This window comes from Diceros bicornis, chromosome X (genome assembly GCF_020826845.1).
Source record: "Diceros bicornis minor isolate mBicDic1 chromosome X, mDicBic1.mat.cur, whole genome shotgun sequence".
NCBI classification, from domain to species: domain Eukaryota; kingdom Metazoa; phylum Chordata; class Mammalia; order Perissodactyla; family Rhinocerotidae; genus Diceros; species Diceros bicornis.
Window position 1 is genome coordinate 139265297 of NC_080781.1, and position 22323 is coordinate 139287619.

Consider the following 22323-nt stretch of genomic DNA (forward strand, 5'->3'; position numbering starts at 1 on the left):
GGCTGTGTCTTGGTTTTTAGAGTTCCTTTATTCTGCCTGTAACTTCAGATGCTCCCCACTAGTTCCACTTCCAACTTTGCACCTCTCTTCATATGTAATAGTAAGAAAACCTCCATCAGGCCAATTCACACACAACTTGAAAGCTTTTCACAATAGATCCAGGCCTTGCTGTCTGTAGGTTCTTAGCAACGTTTTTTCTCCTTGTTGTTTCTAATCTGAGGCAAATCCTGCAGCCTGACCAATCAGGCCACTGAAAGAGCAGCGCAGGACACCAAGACCTGTAAGCAATCAGAACAATCAGAATCTGAGCACCAAATCCTGGTGCTCTGGACACTCTTGGCCAGGAGAGCGTGGAACACATCTATGGATCAGGAGGGGAAGAGGCCTACACAGTTCCTTTTGGCGGGTTAAGTTGAAAACTGCCATTGCTGAAGTGATAGCAATATTGAAGGATCAAAACCCAGAGCTCCAAATGCAGTGAGATGGAGGTTCTGTCTCCTCAGCCAGAGTAGGAAAGCACGGCTATGAGGGCAGGTTGCTGACCCGTCCTGTGCACGTGCGAAGGAAATGACTTCATAGCTTTGGGATTTCACCGCTGCAGGGGGGGCAGGGGGCCAATTCTGCTGAAACAAAAGGACAGTAATCACTCTTGCCAGAAAAGCAGTTTAAATCCAAGGTGTCTCTTTACAGCCTCAGAGACTTTCAGGATGTTACTCAGTTCATTTCACTGTCTTTTGACAATGGATACGATCCAGACGGGCCGCTTCAATTTTATTGGAGTGAATTCTGGATCCCAAGAAGTGAAACTTGCCAAAACCCAGCCAGGTTGATTTTACTGTGCAAGTAGAATTGAGTGCAGGAATACAATGCTGAAACTTCCAAGTCGTGTCCATTGTAAACTTCAGCCTTGATAGCCTGTCTTATTAACTGATAAAAGCTCATCTTAGGTATGCTTAGCTGATCACTCTCACACCCTAGTTTAATCCTGAACAGCATGCTGCAATGTCAGGATAGAACCTTTGCTGTGTTTGAGTTAAAAGTCTGGTACCAAGCCTTGCCTGACTGCCTAAGGTCCAGCTGAGAGACCATGTCTATCTGGTTCACCATCACATGCCCAGGTCCTAGGACCATAAATATGTGATGAGTAAATCCTAGTGATTAGGTTTGTTATGAACCCACAAACCTAGTCATGTTTCTCAGGAGTAGTGTTTTAAACCTAGGTCTATGACACCATGAAATCATGTGTGGGATTCATTCATTCAACAAGTCATGTCCTAAGCAACTCTTCTGTGTCGGTCACCACCACGCCCAGAAAATACAGCAGTGATCAAGACAGGCAAGGCCTCTGCTGCCATTAGTGGAAGATGGAGGGAAACAGACACTAAACCTCAAACAAACAAGAAAGAAAAATATGAGGTATTGAAAGTGGTATGTAGGGAATTAAAACAGGGTGATGTGGTAGAGAATGACTGTGTGGCTGATCAGAGAAGGTCTCTCTGAGGAGGAGACAATTAAGTTGAAGTCCCAGTGACAGGAAGCTGAGATCTGAATGACAGCCACGCAAAGATCTGGTGAAAGAGTACACCAAGAAGGAACAAGTAGGGCAAAGGCCCCAAGATGGAAATGAGACTTCACATGTTTGGGAGCAGCAAAAAGACCTATGGGAAAGAGCAAGAGAGTCGTTGAGATGAAGTGGGAGAGATGGGCAGGGCCAGTTTATGTGGGGACTTTCTACGCCAGGTTAGAGTTTGGATTTTATTATTAAGGCATTAGGAAGCCTTTGGAAGGGGCTAATCAAGGGAGCAACATGATCTGATTTATGTTTTTCAAAGTTCATTGGCTTCTTCATTGAGAGTGAATTTATGGGGGGAGTTGAGAGTGGACGTGGGAACACAAGAGGCTGTTTCAATTACCCAGGTGAGAGATAATGGAAACTGGGACTAGGGTGGTTGTAGGCGGGTGCATGGAGAGAAGTGGATTGATTTGGAGTGTTTTGAAAATAGAGTCAACAGAACTTGCTAATGGTTTGGATATGGAGAGCGGAAGCAAGGATCACTCCAAGGTTTGGATTTAGAAAATGGATGGATGGTGGTACCATTTACTGAGATATTGGAAGGCTGGAAGAGGAGTAGGTTTGGGGGCATGAAATCAAGAGCTTAGTTTTGGGCATTTTAAGTTTGAGACCTCTTAGATATTTAAGTGGAGATGTCAGATGGTTGGTTACATGGGTCTGAAGTTCCTGGGAAACATCTGAGTTAGAAACATATTTTTGTAGATCATCATCAGATAGATGGTAGTTAAGGGAAATGAGACTGGATGAGGCCATGAAGGGAGAATGTATGTAGTTCAATAAGGGAAGGCAGTCCAGAACAGTGTGTGTGTGCACGTGCGGGTGCATGTGTGTGCACACGAATGCACACATGCACATGCACGCACATTTCTGATGAGAGAAGGTCTCTATATTTCATCATGTTCTCTAAGGGGTTCACAACCCATAAAAGGTTAGGAATTCCTAGCTGACACAGTGCACCTTGAGGTTGTGGTTCAGAGATAGACGTAGTCCACTTGTTTTGATAACACATGTACTCTGAGGTATGAACAGAGAGTTTAGAGATATTTCATGAAACTGCCTTTGATCTCTATCTACCCTGAGGCTACAGACCAAATGGTGCCATCCAGAATGCTTCTTCCTTTTCAGGTAGATTTTGTATATACTATGCCTCTTGACTTCTACCCTCTTGACATCCCTTTTCACTTTGTCCTTTCTTCTCATCCTTGGCCAGTTACCTTTAGAAAGGGGGCTGCCTTTATGCATCACAATCTGCAGAGATGCTTGTTAAAAATGCACATTCCTGGGCTCCAGGCCAGGCCCAGTGAATTCAGCTCTCTGGAGATTAGGTCCAGGAATGTGCATTTTTAGCAGCTCCCAGGGTGATTCTCTTCATTTCTCCCACAGCCATTTCTTTCTGTGCTTCAAGTTCACTGATCACTTCTTCTATGACTAGTATGTTGTTATGCTCATCTAGTGAATTTTTCACTTCAGATATTGTAGTTTTTGCCTCCACAAGTTCCATTTTGTTCTTGTCTATATCTTCCATTTCTCTCCTCATTGTGTACATGTTTTCCTTTAAATCTCAAACATTATAATAGCTGTTTTAAAATTCTTCTCTACTTATTGCATCATCTCTGTCACTTTTAGGTCTCTGTCTACGACTGATTTTTCTCCTGATTATGAGCCACAGTTTCCTGCTTCTTTGCACTTTCAGTAAATTTCTTAGATGCTTTACATTGTAAATATTATATTGTTGACTGTCTGGAGTTTTCTGTCTTCCCTTAAAAAGTGTTGAACTTTGTTTTGGCAGGCAGTTCAGTAAACTTGAAGATCAGCTTGATCATTCCAAGGCTTCTTTTTCTTTCTTAGGGCAGGTCTAGAGTACCTACACCCTAGGGCTAGTTTGGCCTACTCCTAAGTCTAAGATGTGACCTTTCTAGAATCTCTACTGTATGTTCCAGGTTTCTCCACTCTAGGTGGTCAGAACTCAGATGTCTCCTAGCCCTGTGTGAGCTCTGATAGCTATTTAGTTTGGGGGTCTCCAATAGCTATTATTGGATTTGCCTCATGGAGTTTCACCCTATGCAGGAATACTAACATGTGTTAGTATTCAGCCAAAGCCTCATGGAGGAGTTTCTATGTTGATTTCTGGAGCTATTTCTTTACACAGCTCCTTCCTCTTTGGTACTTTTCCCTGCAAATTTCAGCTACCTCAGCCATCCAGAATTCTGATCTCTGTCTTCTCAACTCTGCAAGATTGCTGTGCTCTGTTTGGGACCCCCTTCCTGCACCATAGTCTAGAAATATGCCTATAGGCTGAAAACCAGGGTGGTCATAGGGCTCACTTCTTTTGTTTCTCTTCTCATACAGACCATAGCCCTGCACTGACTGTCATCCAATGTCTGAAAGCAGTTGTTTCATATATTTGGTCTAGTTTTCTAGTTGGTTTTATGGGTAGGGGGCAAGTTCAGTGCCAGGTACACCAATGTGGCTGGACGTGGAAGTTCTCCCAGGTAATTCAGATGCATAATAAACATTGGGGAATGTATTAGTTTGCTGGGGCTGCTGTACCCGGGTACCACAAACTGGGTGGCTTAAACAGAAATTTGTCTCACAATTCCAGAGGCTAGAGGTCTGAGATCAAGGTGTGGGCAGGGTTGGTCCCTCTGAGGGCTCTGAGGAAAGGATGTGTTCCAGGCCTCTCTCCTTGGATTGTTGATGGCTGTCTTCTCCATCTGTCTCTTCACAATGTCTTCCTTCTATGCATATCTGGATCCAAATGTTTCCTTTTTATAAGGACACCAGTTATATTGGATTAGGGCCCACTCTAATGACTTCATTTTAACTTGGTAAAGACCCTGTCTCCAAATACAATCACATTCTGAGGTCCTGGAGGGTAAGACTTCAGACATGAATTTACAGGGGACACAAGTCTCAGCCCCTCTTCCCTAGCTGCTAAAGCCTGCCATTGCACAGCACTTGCCTCAGCCTTCCAGGCGCTTGCTCCTTTGTTTCACCTGGTGGCTCACTCTCTATCAAGAAACAAACTAGGAGGTGTTTGTAAACTGTGAAATGAGCATGTTGGATTGGTTTAAGAGGAGAACAATGCATAGCTTTTACCCTCAGAAGGATAAAGATTCAATGATTGCTCTAACAATTCCATCAAAATGAGCAGGCCTGTGATCTAGGCATGCCTTCCTGAAGAAGTTTAGTTTTAGCCTCCCTCAGATTCTAGAAATGAGCACAAACACTTTTCCACAAAGTTACAGGATGTTGCAGGTTTTTGTTGTTGGAGATGATACTGGTGGGGTGGTAATGAGTCAGCTTGGTGGCTGTGGCAGGAAAGACTGATGGGAAATGGATATTTTGATGGTCAGAGCTGGAAAAGCCCTCAGAGCCCATCAGTGTACAGTGGGGGGACGTGGGCTCCAGAGGGGAGAAGCACTTTCCCCAGGGCAAGTGTTGCCTTGTGCCGTGGGGACCAACAATCCTATCATCATTTTATAAGTTACTTTAAAATTGACAATGTTTTACTGTCCATTTTTCATTGGTTCACTGCAATTACACCATAAGGGAGGCAGGACAAGGTTTACTATCTGCACTTACAGATGGCAGGACTGAGGTTCACAGCAGTCACATTAATTGCTCAAGGTCACCCAGGAAGTCAGAAGTAGAATCAGAATTCAAACGCAGATCTCCTGACTTTCAGTTCAGCTGCCCTTTTTTTGTACTCTATTTCTCTGAGTCATAATTGTGGATACTTGTTTGCTCAGTGATTCTGCTTTCTAGATCCTCTTGGCCCAAGACATGCTCATCTTCACAGTCTATCCTGAACTGTTGGTCTCATCCTTTTCCATCTTGGCTTCCCAAGCTGCCCATCACCTGCCTAGCAGAGGAAGGCCAAGGGGAGAAGGTAGAGTCCAGCACAGCCATGGAAACCAGCAATCCTGCCTTGTAAAATGTAAACATCTCCCCAGTCAGAAAAGATAGCAGCGTTCTGCTCCGCATGTCCTCTGTGAGCTTACCAATGCCCTGCCAAACCAGTTCCCTTCTGCCTTTCGTGCACAGGGCCTGACACACGTGGGCACTCAGTAACTGTTTATTGAAGGAATCCATGAAGACGCTTTGTCCAGAGAAATTGTTTTAAAATCCTTTTTATCATAAAAGAAAACAAATATAGCAAACCGCATAAAACAAATGTATGGCTTAATGAATTATTATTAGGTGAGCCCCCTTAAAACCACCCACCAGTTGAAAAATAAAAGAATAACTTTGCCACCCACTGCCAAAGCCCATTCATGTGCTCCATCTTGATCACGGTGTCCTCCCTCTCCCCATAAGTAACTACTGTCCCGACATGTATAGAAATCTTGGCGTTTTTAATGTTTGTGTCAGTCAAATGAGCAGCCCCTTGGCACTATAATTTAGTCTAGCAGATTTAAAAAATTTTGATAAACCTTTTAAGTCTCATTTAATCCATAGATCCCGTCTCTGTCCTTTCTTTTTGTTATTTATCTGTTGAAGCATGGGCCTTTGATCTGCAGAATTTTGCACAATCTGGCTTTTGCTGATTGCACCCTCCTGCCAGGCTATCAAAGGCACAGAATGTCTGCTTGCTTCTCTTCCTTAGTTAGCAACTGTTGGTGCTTAATACCGCCACAGTCCCTGGTAATTCACTGGGGACAGCGAAATGGTGAGACTCTAATTGCAATGTTTGTTTTGTCCTGGATGATGCTTGATTCTTTCCCCTTGCTTACCAGTGTGCAAGATAATGAAGTGGTTCCCTCATATCCTTTGAGGGTGACAAATTCTTTTTTTTTTTTTTTAGTATCATGATGAACTCACGGATTTAAACATATTTGGTGGATTTCAGGCCACTGTAATTATTATATTTATTAAAGCTCAAATTGTTCCATCTTTAGCCAGTGGGAGCTTCTTCAGGTTGGCTCCTGAGTCCTTTTGACATGACCCTAGTCATCTTTGATAACTTCCTTGTGGCAATGTTTCATTGTAAAGAGCTTCACTTTGGTGCTGGCTGACTGCTTTTGGGGGTCTTGGTCACATGTCTCCCATTTTCAGAAGCCCATGAGCCTGGTGGGACAGGACTTACATGGCCTCCGGTTCCACCTACTTAGCAAAGAACTCCAAGAATACATCATTTCTGCTTTTGCATAATCACAACTCTTAGGTAGAGATTTAAAACCCTGAGGGAGGGCATGCTAGTGAGTTTGCATGATTTAGCATGAAGATTATGCTACATCCTATTCAAGTTACTGGGTGACTATTCTTTTTTCCTTTCTGCTCTCATGCCTGCCTTCCAGCTCTGCTGATCTACCTACACTTACCCAAAGCTTTGTGCCTCTTCCGTCTTGATGCCTTTGCACCTGATGCTTCCTCAGTCCTTCTTCAGTCTCACCTTAGCCATTGCTTCCTCCTGGAAGCTTCGTTACACCCACCTATCTGAAAGAGATGTCTCTCTTGTATGTTCCCATAGCATTTTGCCTTTCCCTTATCATAGCGCTTGTCTCACTGACTGCAGTTGTCAATTTATCCATCTGCCTACTTCCCTGCTGCCTGCAAGACCGTGAGTGGAAGGACCTGTGGCTTGTTCACCTCCGTTTCCCCGGTGTCTGCATGGTGCCCAGCATATTAATAGGCTGTCAACAGATCATTGTTGAATGAATGAGTAAAACCCAGACTTGTCCTCATTATCCTCCTCCTTGCACTCCCACCACTCCTGGTTGACTCCTCTACTAGCGCACTCATTGCCTGGGGTTGAAACCTCCCCCCTCCCCATCCCAGCTGGATAGCAAGCTCTCTTAGGGATCAGCTCTAACCCCCTTCTCTATCTCCATCATCTGACAGGATGCATGGTGACTCGGAGTTACTTCTTTCCTCAATGCTGTTATTGAAGGATAAGAAATCTGTTTCCAGAAAAATAAGAGCAGTTAACTTGAAACTTGTTTCTGCACTCAGTTTGACTTCCTCTTTTAGAATCATTTTTGGGAAGTACAACAAAGTTCCTCTTCACATTTCCCTACCAAAGTGGCCTTTGGAAAGTTTGGGGTCCCCCAGGCTCCCCATGAAAGTTTTCCTTAACAGGCCCACATGGCGTTCTCTCATCCCCTGGGCCCCTGCCCTGGGCCCACTCTGGCTCAGGGAATGCCGGCACTAGGCCTTATGTCCCATCTGCCTCAGACGCTGCCAGAAGCCCGAGTTTCCTGCCTCCCGCACCCCAAACCCCATAGTGGCACTTGAGCTCCTTCTCTCATGTTCAGTGGCTCCACCCCATTCCATACCATGTTTTTGCAACAGGAATTTATTGAATCATTAATTCTCCTCTCCCTCCTGGATTACTCCCATGAGCATACAAACATGCTGTTACTTCTCCTCAAAAGGCTTTTTATTCTGAGGCATAATTGCAGGTCATTTGTGACAGTTGGCCTCTCCCTCTTCAGCACTTTATCAGATTCTCTGCTGTCTCAGATCTCATGTTCCCCGGGCAGGGCAGTAGCTAAGAACACTCCAAACGGTGGCTTTTCCTTTTCCCTTGGCCTCTTGGTTAAAGCTGGTGGGCTTATAAATGTGTCAGGCATAAATGAAGCTAGAGATACAAAAGACTTCCTGTCCCAGTGGTCACCATGCCTCCTGGCAGAACCCCAGACTTCCTGCTGTCACACATGCCACTGCATAGGAGAGCAAACCACAGAGCTATAAATTTCTCGACTTGCATTTTCCAACTGCAGCATCGAGCATCTCTAATGGAAGAAAGCCCTGCTGTCAGCCTGTCAGCCTGGTACCCTGGTCTGTAGTCAGTTCTCTACAGCAGAAAGCAGGATATGCCATCCATGCAGGCTGGCCAGGTGGCATGCACTGAGCAAAGGGCACCTAAATGTAAGAAGATAGGGAACTTGAGGCGGGTCCTCACTCACTTCTCCCTGGCTCCAGGAGAAGACAGGGAAGTTTACAGATACTGAGGAGTGGTGGGGCTGAGAAGACCTCTTTCCCCAGATACTGAGGAGTGGTCAACTGAGAAGACCTCTTTCCCCAGACCTCATACCCAAGGGGATAGCTCATCCCTTTATCTGTTGGGATTTACACCTCTTGTTGGTACTGTCTGCAGCAGACATTGTAGGTCAAGGGTGAGTGGGGAGCCAAGAAGCCCTAAGTCCCCCTCGGTAGCTCCAGTGGCATGCCCAGCAGCCTGCCATATCTTGGTTCTGGTTTCTTTGGAGCATCATTCTCTTTTCTTTTCTGAGCAGGGACTAAGCTTTGCCTGATCATCTTACCTCAAGACTTGGCTCTTTCCAAGATTCCTATTGTGCTAAGGAAAGTTCCTTTCAATTTTTATAGTGTTTCTCAACAGGGCATTGATAGCTTTAGGCCAGACAATTCCTGCCCCTGCTAGCCTTTATGACAAGCAAAACACACCTATTTTCAGATTCCCCCTAGGGCATCTCAGTCCCTGGTTGAGAAGCACTGTGACTTAGGGGTGAATGCCCCAGTGTCTTCCATCTTAAAAAAAAAAAATCCTGGGCCCGGCCCTGTGGCATAGCAGTTAAGTGTGCGTGCTCCGCTGCTGGTGGCCCGGGTTCGGATTCGGGCGCGCACCGATGCACCGCTTGTGAGGCCATGCTGTGGTGGTGTCCCATATAAAGTGGAGGAAGATGGGCACAGATGTTAGCCCAGGCCTGGTCTTCCTCAGCAAAAAGAGGAGGATTGGCATGGATGTTAGCTCAGGGCTGATCTTCCTCACACACAAAAATCCCTTGACCCCAAAATTCCCTTGGGGAATTTTATAGAAAGATAGTCATATCAACTTCAGATAATGATAATCCTCTCTCCTCTCCAATGTATATGATTTTTCTTTTCTTCTTGAGCAGTTCTCTAGAAGTTAAATAACAGTGTTAGATGATACTGACAATGGCGGGCACCATGATTTCCATCTGATTTAAATGTATGATATTGGCTTTTGGATTGAGATAGATAGTGGTAAGAAAGCTTCCTTCTCATTCTTCATTACTAAGATTTTTTTTAAAGCCTGAGTATAAATTAATTTGTATTACATGCCTTTGCTGCACCAATAATGATGATTGTATAATTCTGGTCCTTTGGCCTCTGGGTGTGAATCTCATTACTACATTCCCCAATAATGATCCAGCCTTCAAATCCTTAAATAAAGCAGACTTGAAGATGGTGCACTAGTCCTTTAATACAAAGCTGGGGGGACTTTGTGTTTCACTGTTAGATTGGCTGATTTACTTCTTTTCTGCTGTCTGTGTCATGAAATAGGTTCTTGGCAGAGTCTTAGAAGCAAGAGCAATTGGTCCAGTAACCCCTTGTTGAATTGCCTCTCTGCAGGCCTGGCGCAAGCGCTGGTTTGTCCTGCGGCGCGGCCGCATGAGCGGCAACCCCGATGTCTTGGAGTACTACAGGAACAAGCGCTCAAGCAAGCCCATCCGTGTGATAGACCTCAGCGAGTGTGCAGTGTGCAAGCATGCGGGTCCTGGCTTTGTTCGCAAGGAGTTTCAGAATAATTTTGTGTTCATTGTCAAGACTACTTCTCGTACATTCTATCTGGTGGCCAAGACTGAGGAGGAAATGCAGGTGTGGGTGCACAGCATCAGTCAGGTCTGCAACTTCAGCCACCTGGAGGACGGTGCAGGTGAGAACAGAGTCAGGGTTGCTGTATGCTAAGGGGTGGCCTGGGACACTGCGCAGGCACTGGAGCACTACTGCAGGAAAACCATTCAAGGTGCCAAACCCACTTCCTTGAGGGTGTTTCAGCAGGCTAATTTACATCAGAACTGTTCCCACCAAGTCCAGTACCAGAAATCGCTCCCTTTCACCTGGTTCAAGGCTTCAGGTCCAAATGTGCTGCACATGGAGCATTACAGGTGACTTCAATAGCTTAGAAGCTGCTTCGTGTCTTTGCTCTCATCAGCCACAGAGAACTCGTGCTGCTGCTGATTTTCTAGAAATATTAAATATCACCATTATTCTAAAATTTGTGAAACTGCAGCTTTTCTGTTGCCTATTGGGTTGTTCAGCACTAGATGATAGAAAGACAGAACTTGGCTACTTATCATAGGCATGGAAGAATTCCTCATAGCTCCAATTGGCTCAAGGTCTCTGCAAGGGAAAGTACCCTAAGTTTGCTCAGGGCCATTTCTGGGCAATGGGAGCAAATGACCCATGAGGCTCTTTCTCCCTCTTCCTTCCTCTCTCGCTCTCACTCTCACTCCTGCTCTCTCTCTCTCTCTCTCTCACACACACACACACACACACACATATTGTCCTCTCTATGTAATATACCGAGGTTAATGCACCTAGGGTGACAATTCACTCCCTTCATAGATTTTCTTGTTGAGCCCCTGGCATCATTGCACCATGCCCTGATGCTCAAACTATGGGACTTTGAATCTGATTTCTTTTAGTAGACAAAAGCTTACCCCTAAATCCTGTGGCCTACAGTTGCTTTAACATTTCCATCGTTACTGTCTGCTTCTTCTCTGCCACTGAAATATCCACATTATAACGCTAGGTGGTGGTGGAGAGTCAGAGCTGCATCTCTCTCCAGGACAGGCACGGGAGAGTGTACTTCCTGAGGACAAAGTACTTTTCTTCTCATGCACTGGGGAAGCTTATTAAGTGAAGCTACTCAGTTGCATTGCTGAGCTTTGAGAGCACTCAAGTAAAAGGAAATGAAATGATGGCAAATTCTTTATCGTTGCTACAAAGGATGAAGCTTACTTGCCAAGTTGCAGTGAATCTGTCCTGGCCAGAGTCCAAAGCTATGCCAACAAGCAGAGCCCCCCTGACCAACTCCTCCAGTCTTGCCGCTCACTCTTCGCCCCCCTGGTTCCTACCTTCAGCCCAAACTAGATACATATTCCCGTGTCATGTTATGTGTCTCCTCTGTTTCTTTCTTCATCCAGGAGTTACCCTAAAACATAAATACATAACATGTTTCCCAATATCTGAAAAGGAACAGAAATGAGTAAGGCACCAGGCAGAAAACAGAAAGCTCTGGCATGAAGTTGGAGGAAGCCAGAAACCCTCCATGACCTCTTTCGTTCCCTGTAGGCCCCCTTAGTTTTTAGGAAGAGCAGAGTAAGGGCAGAGTTCTCTTCATCTGAGAACCACGCCCAAAGTGCTTTTTTGTGGCTTTTCACATATAGTGTTTGGTTCTGTCTCCAGCAACCATAGATAGTCAACACATTGTGCATGCGTACTCTGGCCAGGAGTTCTGTTAAATGCTTTTGTATATTAGCTCGCCTTATCCGCAGACCGATTCTGTGGCATTCGTACTTTTAGCATCTCCACTTTACAGAGAAGGGAACTTGCAGCAGGCATTTAACTTGCCCAAGGTCACAACAGCTAGATGGTACAGCCTGGACTTGAACCCAGGCAGTTCTAGGCCACTCTGACTCGGGAATCCTGAACTCCTCCCAACTTGGTGCAAAGGGGAAATAAAAGCAGGCTTTTCATTAGGAGTTTCTGAATGTTGTGTTCCTGGAGAAATGTGGGCTTTACCAGCCATCACAACACCCTATTTCTTTCCTTCCTTTTCCTTATATGTCATTAACAGTCAATCATTAACAGTATTCTTTATCTATATGTTGCTTGTCTGTCTCCTCTGGTGGACTGTAAACTCCAGCAAGGGCGGAGTCTTTGTCTCAGCTGTATCGGCAGAGTTAGAACAGTCCCAGGCACACAGTAGCTACAATAGTAGGTATTCTATATAGACATAAATAGACATATATATCTCTATATACACACATACATATATGCACAAATGCATAGGTAAGTATAGACATATGTATTTGTTATGCATAAATATATGTGTGTATATATGTATATTTGTTGAGTGAATAAACAGTGTTGCAGGGCTGTGGCTAAGGGCCATAAAGAACCTGTGTGTAGACTTTCTAACTGCAGATATTTAGGCCAAGAATGCTTGTTATTTTTGTTTTTGTTTTTGTTGTTTTTTTACTCTTAATTGATTCAACACTTCACTCTTGGAACATTGGCCTTCTTTCCCAGACATTGTTTATAGCTTGGGGAAATTGTCTCCTCCATCAGCACAAACACCAGCTGTGATTTGCATCTTCTGTTTGGCTTCTTAGATGCTGTTTGAGAAATTGTGAGTGAGTGTTATAGCCATTCTTAAACGTTAACCTAGGAAATGATTCCTCCAGCAGATTCCGTGGAGAGCCTCTCTTGCATGCCCTCCTCCCTCCAGCCGTCTCCTGCCAGCTCTCTTCACACGGCCTATGCTGTCAGCTCCTCTTTGCCAAAAGATGACCCAAGCACTAGTACTGTAGCCACTGAGGAAACCAGAAGTGAGTCAGAGTTTCTCTTCCTTCCTGATTATCTGATTTTGTCCAACTGTGAGACTGGAAGACTGCACCATGCCAGGTATGCTTCTGCACATGACTCTTTCTGAACTGGGCCTCCTAGCACACTCCCCTCTGTTTGCAGAACCCACAGTGCCTCCTCTCACGGGGTCTGTCATTGAGATATGCTCGGCGTGCTTTACCAAATCAGTCCATTTAGCTGTAGCATCTTCTAGTGGGTGTATCTGCTCTCACTTCTTTTCCTGCTGCTGCCAAGGTGGGGACAGATCGCTATTAACCACTGTGAAGGATGAAGCACGCAGTATACTAAACAAAATGAGTCATATATTTCAGCATTGTGGCTTTCATTTCTAACCTTGCATTTTTGTATGCATCTGACACTTACAGGATGAAAAAAGTCAACAAACCATTTTATCCTGCATCAAGGGGTTGGTGTAACCAAGGGTTGTAGAGAGAATGTGGCTATATAAGTAAAATAAAAGGTGCTATTAGAGGGGTGGGAATGAGGCCAACTCATTGTGGGTGGTGGGTGGATGGCTTTCTTCTTCAGACTTCTGCCGAGGGTGTAGTAGTAGTGTTGCTGTGGTACCAACTACAGCTGCCAAGGAGTTGCTACATTTCAGTCAAATTTACATGCTTTTCTTTCCTCAGTCTACCCACCAGGTGTGATAGCTGGTCAAACTCAGACCGTTCATTGGAACAGACTTCATTCGATGACGTTTTTGTCGACTGTCTACAGCCGCTGCCCTCTAGTAACTTGGTCCACCCCTCATGCCATGGGAATGGATCTCAGGAGGCGCCTTCCACAAGGCCTCAGGCTGCCCTAATGTGGAGTAGAGATATAAATGGGCCATCCAGGGACCACTTTTCTTCACCATTGCTGGAAACTTCCTTAAATCCCACCATTCAGGTAGATAAAAACCAAAGTTCCTTGCCCTATGGGGTAAAAGAAGTAGACATTATGTCCAACACACCACCTCCCCGCCCCCCTAAGCCAAGCCATCTCTCTGAACGGCGCCAAGAGGAGCAGCTCCTGTGGAGTGGGCACAGCAGCATCAAGAAGCCAGACTGCACTATGGTACCAAGAAGAATCTCCCTCTCTGGTTTAGATCACATGAGAACCTGGAAAGGTAAGTTTTGGATGTTAACATTCAGGTCCAGAGACAAGCCTGGCTCCTCTTCCCTCCTTGTGTCCACATGAAGACGTGGCCCAGTGTCCCTTGCTCAAGCTGGTTCAGTCTCTCAGTGCTGCCGGGAGCCTTGTCTTATTCCTGATCTCAGATGGAAAGCTTCCAACATTTCACTCTTATAATGTGGTTTGCAGTAGATTTTTGTAGATACCATTCATTAGATTAAGGGCATTTTCTGATATTTATACTCTGCTAAGTGTTATTTTTTTAATCCTGAATGGATATTGAATTTATTTGAAACATTTTATGATCATATGATTTTTCTCCTTCATCCTGTTAATGTGAAGAAGTTCCCATTGGTTGATTTTTGAATGCTAAACAAACCTTACATTCCTGAAGTAAACTCAACTTCATCATGAGGGGTATCCTTTGTATAAATTACTAAATTTGTTTTCAACTTGTTTTTTGATTTATGTTTCTGAGAGAGATTGTCCTGTAATTTTCTTTTCTTATATCTGTATCAGGTTTTGGTAAAAGGGGATTATGCTGACATCAAAAAACAAACTAGAAAGTTTTTCCTCTTTTTTATTATTTGGAAAAGTTTGTGTATGATTGGTATTATTTTTACCTTATTGGTAGAATTTACTAGAAAGGCCATCTGGGCATGGACTTTGCTTTGTGTAAAGATTTTTAAATTAAGGATTCAATTTCTTTAGTCTTTAGTAGACTATTCAGATTTTCTATTTTTTGGTGTGTTCCTTTTTATAAGTTATATTTTTCTAGGAATTTGTTCATTTCACCTAGTTTTTCAAATTTATTGCATGAAATGGATTATAATAACATCTTGTTATCTGTAGGATTTGTAATAATATCCTCCTTTTCATTCCTGATATTGATAATGTGGGCCTTCTCTCTGTTTTTCTTAATCAGTCACGCTGGGAGTTTTATCAATTTTATTAGTTTTTTTTCCCGGAGAACAAATTTTGCCTTTGTTGATGTTTTCCGTTATGTATTTGTTTTCTGTTTCATTAATTTTTGCTCATATTTTTATTATTTCCTTCCTTCTACTTCAGGGGTCAGTCAGCAAACCGTGGCCTGTGGGCCAAATTTGACCAACAACCTGTTTTTTTATAGCCCACAGGCCACCAACTAAGAATGGTTTTTACACTTTTAAAGGGTTGTAAAAAAGGAAAAAAAAACTATCTGGCCCTTGCCAAAAAAAGTTTCCTGACCCCTGTTGCACTCCCTTGGAGATAATTTGCATATTTTTCTAAATTCTCTTAATGAATGGGTGTCTCATTGAATTTCTTCCTTTCTTTTTTATCTAACATGTGTGTTTAAGGATACAATTTCTCTGTAAACACTCTTAGCCATATCCCATAAGTTTTGACATGTCATATTTTCATTATCACTAAGTTCAAAATATTTTCTAATTTTCATTGTGGTTTCTTCATTGACTCAGGCATTATTTAAAACTGCATTTCTTAATTTCCAAACCTGAGAATTTTCTAGTTTATTGCATTTTGGTTAGAGAACACACTCTGTATGAATTCAATCCTTGGAAATTTGATCCATTATGACCCAACACATAGGCTATTTCTGTGAATGTTTTTAATATACTCTCAAATTGTCCACTGACATATTCTGTATATGTCACTCAGGTCGAGTTCCCTGATTGTGTTGTTCATCCCTTCTCTATCCATACTGATTTTCTGTCTCCTTGTCGTAGCAGTTACTGAGAGAGGTATCTTCAAATCTCCCACTATGATTGCAGAGTGTCTCTTTTTCCTTTATAATTCTGTCAAATTTGTCTGTATATAATTTGATGCTATTAGTTACATACCTCTTAGAATTCTTATATTGTTTTAGTGAATTGAAACCTTTATCAATTTTTCATGACTCTCTCTAGTAATGTTTTTATCTTCAAGTATATTTTATATGGTATTAATATAGCTATGCCTATGTTAAATACTAAACACTACTAATAAAGAGTAACCAGCATTATTTTGGTTAACAATGGCATGGTATATATTTTCCCATCTTTTGACTTTCACCTTTTCCATACCTATATTTTAGATCTGTTTCTTTAAAAAAGCATATGGCTATTTTTTCTTATTGTAATTTTGATTTTTCACTCTATTCTGACAGTCTTCTTCTTTTAACTGTAAGCCATTTACGTTGATTAGATTCATTTTTACCATTTTATTTTGTGGTTTCTATTTGTCCTGTTTGTACAAAATTTCTTATTTATAATCTCATCTCTTGCTTTCTTTCTTCTGAATTGAGTTTGCTTCCTCATTTCAGTTTTAACCTCTACTAATTTGGAAGTTATACATTCTAGTTTTATTCTTTTTTGTGTGTGTGTGAGGAAGATTGGCCCTGAGCTAACATCTGCCAATCCTCCTCTTTTTGCTGAGGAAGATTGGCCCTGGGCTAACATCCGTGCCCATCTTCCTCCACTTTATATGGGACGCTGCCACAGCATGGCTTGACAAGCAGTGCATCGGTGTGCACCCGGGATCCGAACCGGCAAATCCTGGGCCGCCACAGTGGAGCGTGATCACTTAACCGCTTGCGCCACCGGGCCGGCCCCTAGTTCTATTCTTTTAATGGTTACCTTCTACATTTTACCATGCACATTCAACTTAATATCTTAAATTAATCAATATCTTTACCCTTCTCCCAAAATAATACAAGAGCCTTAGAATGCTTTAGATCTAATTACCTCTCCCAACTTAGTATGCTAATACCATATGGTATTTTATTTCTTTCTTGATTTTTTAAAATCCCATCAGGTGAACATTATTGGTATTATTTTATACAGCCAATGTTTTTTAGCTTCACTTACATTAACTATTTTCCTAGTTTATCATTGCTTCTGGCATTTCATAACTTCCTTCTGGGATTATTTTAATTCTTTTTGTGGCTTATTCTTTAAAATTTCCTTTAACGAGGGTCTGTTGTTGGTAAATTCTCTCAGATTCCATTTGTCTAAAAATAACTTTTTAGGGCCCGGCCCCATGGCTTAGCGGTTGGGTGTGTGCGCTTCGCTGCTGGCGGCCCGGGTTCGGATCCTGGGTGCGCACAGATGCACCGCTTCTTTGGCCATGCTGAGGCCGCGTCCCACATACAGCGACTAGAAGGATGTGCAGCTATGACATACAAATATCTGCTGGGGCTTTGGGGGAAAATAAATAAATAAATAAAATTATAAAAAAAAATAAAAAAATAAATAACTTTTTAAAACCTCATGGTATGGAATCCTAGTTTCACAGTTATTTTTGCTCACCCTTTGAAGATATCATTCTACTGCCATCTTGTTTTAATAATTGTTATTGAGAAGTCAGTTATCAGTGCCACTGCCACTCTTTTTAAGATAGTATCTTTTTAAGAAATTCTTTTTCTCTTCTTTTTAAGAATCTTCTTATCTTTGTTATTCATTAATTTCTCTGCAATGTGTTTGTGTGTAAGTTTCTTTTTATTTATCTTGGGATTCACTGGGATTCCCAAATTTGAAGACCAGTGTCTTTCAACATTTCTGGAAAAATCTAAGCTATTATGTCTTCAAATGTTGCCTGTTCTCCATTGTCCCTATTTTTCCTCTGAAACCCCAATTATATGCATTTTAGACTTCCCACTTTATCTTGCATGTTTCTTAAATTGTCTTTTACATTTTCATCTCTTTGTCCTGAATTCTAGTAATTTCTTTCAGTTTTTGAAGTCTTTCTTCAACTGTGCCTAATGTATTGTATAACTCATATTTTGAGTTTAAATTTCATTTATTTAATTTTTAAAGGAATATATATTTATATTTCAAAATCATAATTATAAAAAGTACACAGAGCTCACTTCAGCAGTGTATATACTAAGATTGGAATGATATAGAGTAGATTAGCATGGCTCCTGTGCAGGGATGACGTGCAGATTCATGAAGCGTTCCATATTTTGCTTTCCTTTTCTATTGTTTATGGGTGGGGAAACTGAAGCTCTGATAAGCAAAGTGACTTACCCAATTGAGGGCCCTTCTGGCTTCAAACCTTACCCCCAATTCCTCCTACTCCTCCAAAAAAAAAAAAGATATACAATGAAAAGTCTGTTTCGTACCTCTGTCTCCTGTTTGCTCTTTTCCCACCACCCATATCCTTCCAGAGAATTTTCTGGATATTCAAGAAAATATGGATATATAGTCTGCCTTTTAATGCAAATAGTAGCATTCTTACACTCTATTCCATCCATTGTTTTTCATCTTAAGAATATATCTTGATTTTTTTTACGTTAGTACAAATACTATGTACATATGTCATTTTTACATGAATAAGCATTTCTGTAGCCAAAATTACCCTTCACAGGAGTTGGACCAATTTATACCATCTACCAAAATTACAAAATTATTCAAACATTGCTGCTGTCCCTGTACTGTCCTTAATAGCAACAGTACGCTAAATTCTTGGAAGTGAAATTGCTGGATCAAAAGCTATAGGCAGAATCAGAGGGTTCTCTATGTATATTAGATAATAGTGTTATATCAATGTCAAATTTGCTGAGTTTGATAAAAGCACTGTGGTTACACAAAAGAATGTCCTTATTCTTAGGAGATACATGCTGAAATATTTTGGAGTGGAGGGTTCTGATTACTGCAACTTACTCTCAAATAGTTTGGAAAAATATGTTTGGACACATATTATACACAGAGAAAAAGTTTATTTATAGAATCTTTTATAGTAACTCACATTTGCTATTTCTAGTGCTCTTTATTTCTTCCCATGGTTTTGAGTTACAATCTGCTGTCATTACCTTGCTCCAATATAGCTCCATTCTGTACTCCTTTGTGCTATTATTATCAAATGTATTGCATCTTTGTATTTTATAAGCCAAAAAATACAGTTTTATATACCATCTTGTATAATTATTTACAATTATATATACTATATATATATACAATTATAATTACAATACAATTATACAAAATGTATACCATCTTGTATAACTATTGTTTTATGCTATCGTCTTTTAAATCAGTTAAGAAAAGAAAAAAGAAAATTTTATACTTCCACTGTCTTTTATATTTTTCTATATGATTCTCTTTACCACTGCCCTTTATTTCTTTGTGAGGATTTGCATTACTATATGTTGTCATTTCATTTCAGCCTGTATGAGAGACTTCCTTTAGTATTTCTTGTAAGGAAGGTCCGCTAACAATAAATTCTCTCAATCTCTGTTTGTCTGGGAATGTTTTTATTTCACCTTCATTTTTGAAATACAGTTTTGCTGGATGTAGAATTCTTGTTTGACAGATTTTTTTTCCTTCAGCATTTTGAATATATAATTCCACTAGCTTCTGGCCTCCCATTGTTTCTGATGAGTAGTCTGCTATTAATCTTGTGATTCTCTTGTACATGATGAGTTGGTTTTCTCTTACTGCATTCAAGATTTTCTCTTTGCCTTTGATTTTCAACAATTTGACTACAATGTGTCTAGGTATTGACATGTTTGTGTTTATCTTACACAAGATAAGTTTGTTGAGCTTCTTGGATGTGTAGATTAATGTTTTTCATGAAATTTGGGAAATGTTCAGTCATTATTTCTTCAAAAAATTTTTATGCCCCTTTTTCTTTCTCTTCTTCTTGTGGGACTCAAGTTACATGTATGTTAGTATGCTTGATGGTGACAAGTCTTTGAGGCTCTGTTAATTTTTCTTCATTCTTTTTATGTCTTTTTTCCAGATTGAACAATTTCTATTGATCTATTTTGAGTTCATTGATTCTTCTGTCAGCTCAAATCTTCTGTTGAGACCCTCTAGTGAATTTTTCATTTCAGTTATTGTACTTTTCAACTCCAAAATTCCATTTGCTTCTTTTTTGCAATCTCTGTCTTTTTATTGAATCATTGTTATCATACTTTCTTGTAATTCTTTGAATATGGTTCCCTTTTGTTCTTTGAATATATTTATAATAGCAGTTTTGAACCCTTTTTCTGCTAATTCCAATATCTAAAACTTTTCAGAGGCAGTTTTTATTGACTAATTTTTCCTGCATGTGGGTCATATTTTTATGTTTCTTTGTATATCTTTTAATTTTTTGTTGAAAACTGGATATTTTAGGTAATATATTGTAGCAACTCTGAATTCTGATCCCACCTAGGATTTGTTATTCTGCTGTTTGTTTGTTTAGTGCTTAAGTCTCTGCTTTGTTTTTGTCTTTTGTATTCCTTGCTTTTATTTTTATGCCTGGCTTCCTAGGGGTCACTTCTGGGTCAGCATAGTTTACTGATCAGCCAGTGGTTGGTCAGAGTATGTACTTAAGTGCTTGAGCCAGTAAAGATTCTACCCTTGCCAATGGATCTGTGTGGGATGGGAAATGCATTCAAAATTCAAGCTGTTTACAATTCTGTCCCAGCTCTTACTTTCTATGTGGGCAAGGCCTCATGTTGTTCCAGGGATGAGTAGATAACTTGGGCCCTCTTTGACTTTTTCTAAGTGAGTATAACTTGTACATTCACACAGTCTTCCAGACCCCTCGGGGTGTGTGAGAGTTTATTAAGGCACACTTTGGTTGTCTCAATCCATGGGTCATCTTGCTATATTTCCGTCTGGTCTGCTTGTCTGCTGCTTGCCATGACCAGAATTAAGACCTCAAGCTTGCTGTGATGTTGGCCTTCCCTGATTGTTTGTCACTGAGATCACTATTGCTTTTGGTCAGGCCTATGGGAATGGAATTTTTCGTATGCTTTGATCCAAATCAAATTAGTCCCCTTTGGCAGCAAAGCCACTGGTCTTCATGGCTTGCCCTGCCCTGGTATAACTACTTCTGATTGAGTTGATAAGGGGAATGGGAGCACCTCACACTAAAATGCCACAAACTCTCACTGTTCTTACCTGATGTCCAGTAGTTTTCTTGGAATGCTTCCTAATTTGTTGTATGCTTTTGGTAAATTTCCAGAGTCCCCAGATAGTTTTCTTTTTACAATTTTGTACAGTTTTATCATTGATTTTTGGAGAATGGCTTTGCTGACCTTATTACTCAGCCAGACATTCCAGTAGTCTCACCTCCCTCTGTTTGCTAATATTTTATTTAGGATTTTTACATTGATAATCATAAGTGATATTAGTCTATAATTTTCTGATTTGTTTTATATTTATCAGGTTTAGCTACCAAAGTTATACTCGCTTCATAAAAAGAATTAGAAATATTTCTTGATTTTCTATGTTCTGGAACAATTTAGGTAGCATTGGGACTGTCTGGTCTTTGAAGGTGTGGTAAAATTCTCTGTTGAAACCATCTAGTCCTGGTGCTTTTGGAAGGTAGCTCCATGGTAACTTTCTCTGTTTTAGTCTATGGAAATTTATATGTGTAAGGTTTCCATTCCTATTTGGGTCAATTTTGGTATACTGTGTTTTCCTAAGAAATTATCCATTTCATCTAGATTTTCAAATTTACTTGTGTAGAAGTGTGCAGCATAGTCTCTTACATTTCTTTTAATTTCCTCTGTTTCAATGATAATTTCCTCCTCATCAGTTCTTATTTTGTATATTTGTCCTCCCCCTGTTTTATTGATTAAATTGACAAGTTGGTTGCCTTTTGGTTAATTTTTTTCACCAGAAAACCAAGATTTTTATTTTTAAAAATTAAATATACTAATTCTCAGCACTCTATTATTTTCTGCTTTTGTCTTTATATTATAATTTCTTTTGGTTTTATCTGTTTTTCTTTTTCTGGCTTTGAACTGGGCATTTAATTTATTTATTTTCATTTTGTCATTTTTATTGACATAGCTGTTTCAATAGAATTTACCATTGAGTAAAATTGACCATTCAGTTATTCCAGGTACTTGTTGAACCCTTTCAATATGTAGATTCAGGTGTTACTTTATTTGTGGATCTTTTCCTGGATTATAATTTTAATATTAGTACTGTAGTATTATTTTGTTTTCCTTCTTTGGGGAATCTAATAACATGTATATTGCATCTTCTTTGCCTATCTTCTATTTCAACCACTTTTTCTTTGATTCTTTTTACTTCATTTTTTATTCTCTTAGTTGTTTTCTGGCTACATTATTATTTCAATGCAACTTATTAAATTTTCAGTTGAATCTCTTCTTCCCTGGGAATCTTGTAACTAAGGCTTCATTTCTGAGATGGTTTTGTCTTTTTCTTCAATTTCTTTCCTGAATACAATCAATCAATTCTTATTTCATTTTTTTTCTATATTTTCATCCATTTCTGTCTTATATTTTAAAGCAAAATGTTGGAAATAAACTTGATATCTAATATTAGAGGAATACT

General features: G+C 40.7%; 1 protein-coding gene and 1 non-coding gene across 3 annotated transcripts in view; both read left to right on the forward strand.

Annotated features, from left to right (window-relative positions):
- The window catches only part of GAB3 (GRB2 associated binding protein 3), an 88248-nt gene that overhangs the window by 31006 nt on the left and 34919 nt on the right, over positions 1-22323 (forward strand). Inside the window, exons 2-4 of one of the 2 annotated variants that reach the window (XM_058535039.1) lie at positions 9914-10217; positions 12754-12973; positions 13564-14042. In XM_058535039.1, the coding sequence (XP_058391022.1) occupies positions 9914-10217; positions 12754-12973; positions 13564-14042 (1003 nt within the window). The remainder of the gene's footprint in view (positions 1-9913; positions 10218-12753; positions 12974-13563; positions 14043-22323) is intronic. The other variant, XM_058535040.1, reaches the window with a different exon arrangement.
- Positions 17888-17990, forward strand: LOC131401524 (U6 spliceosomal RNA). The gene has a single exon (XR_009217722.1). It is a non-coding gene; the product is annotated as a U6 spliceosomal RNA (small nuclear RNA).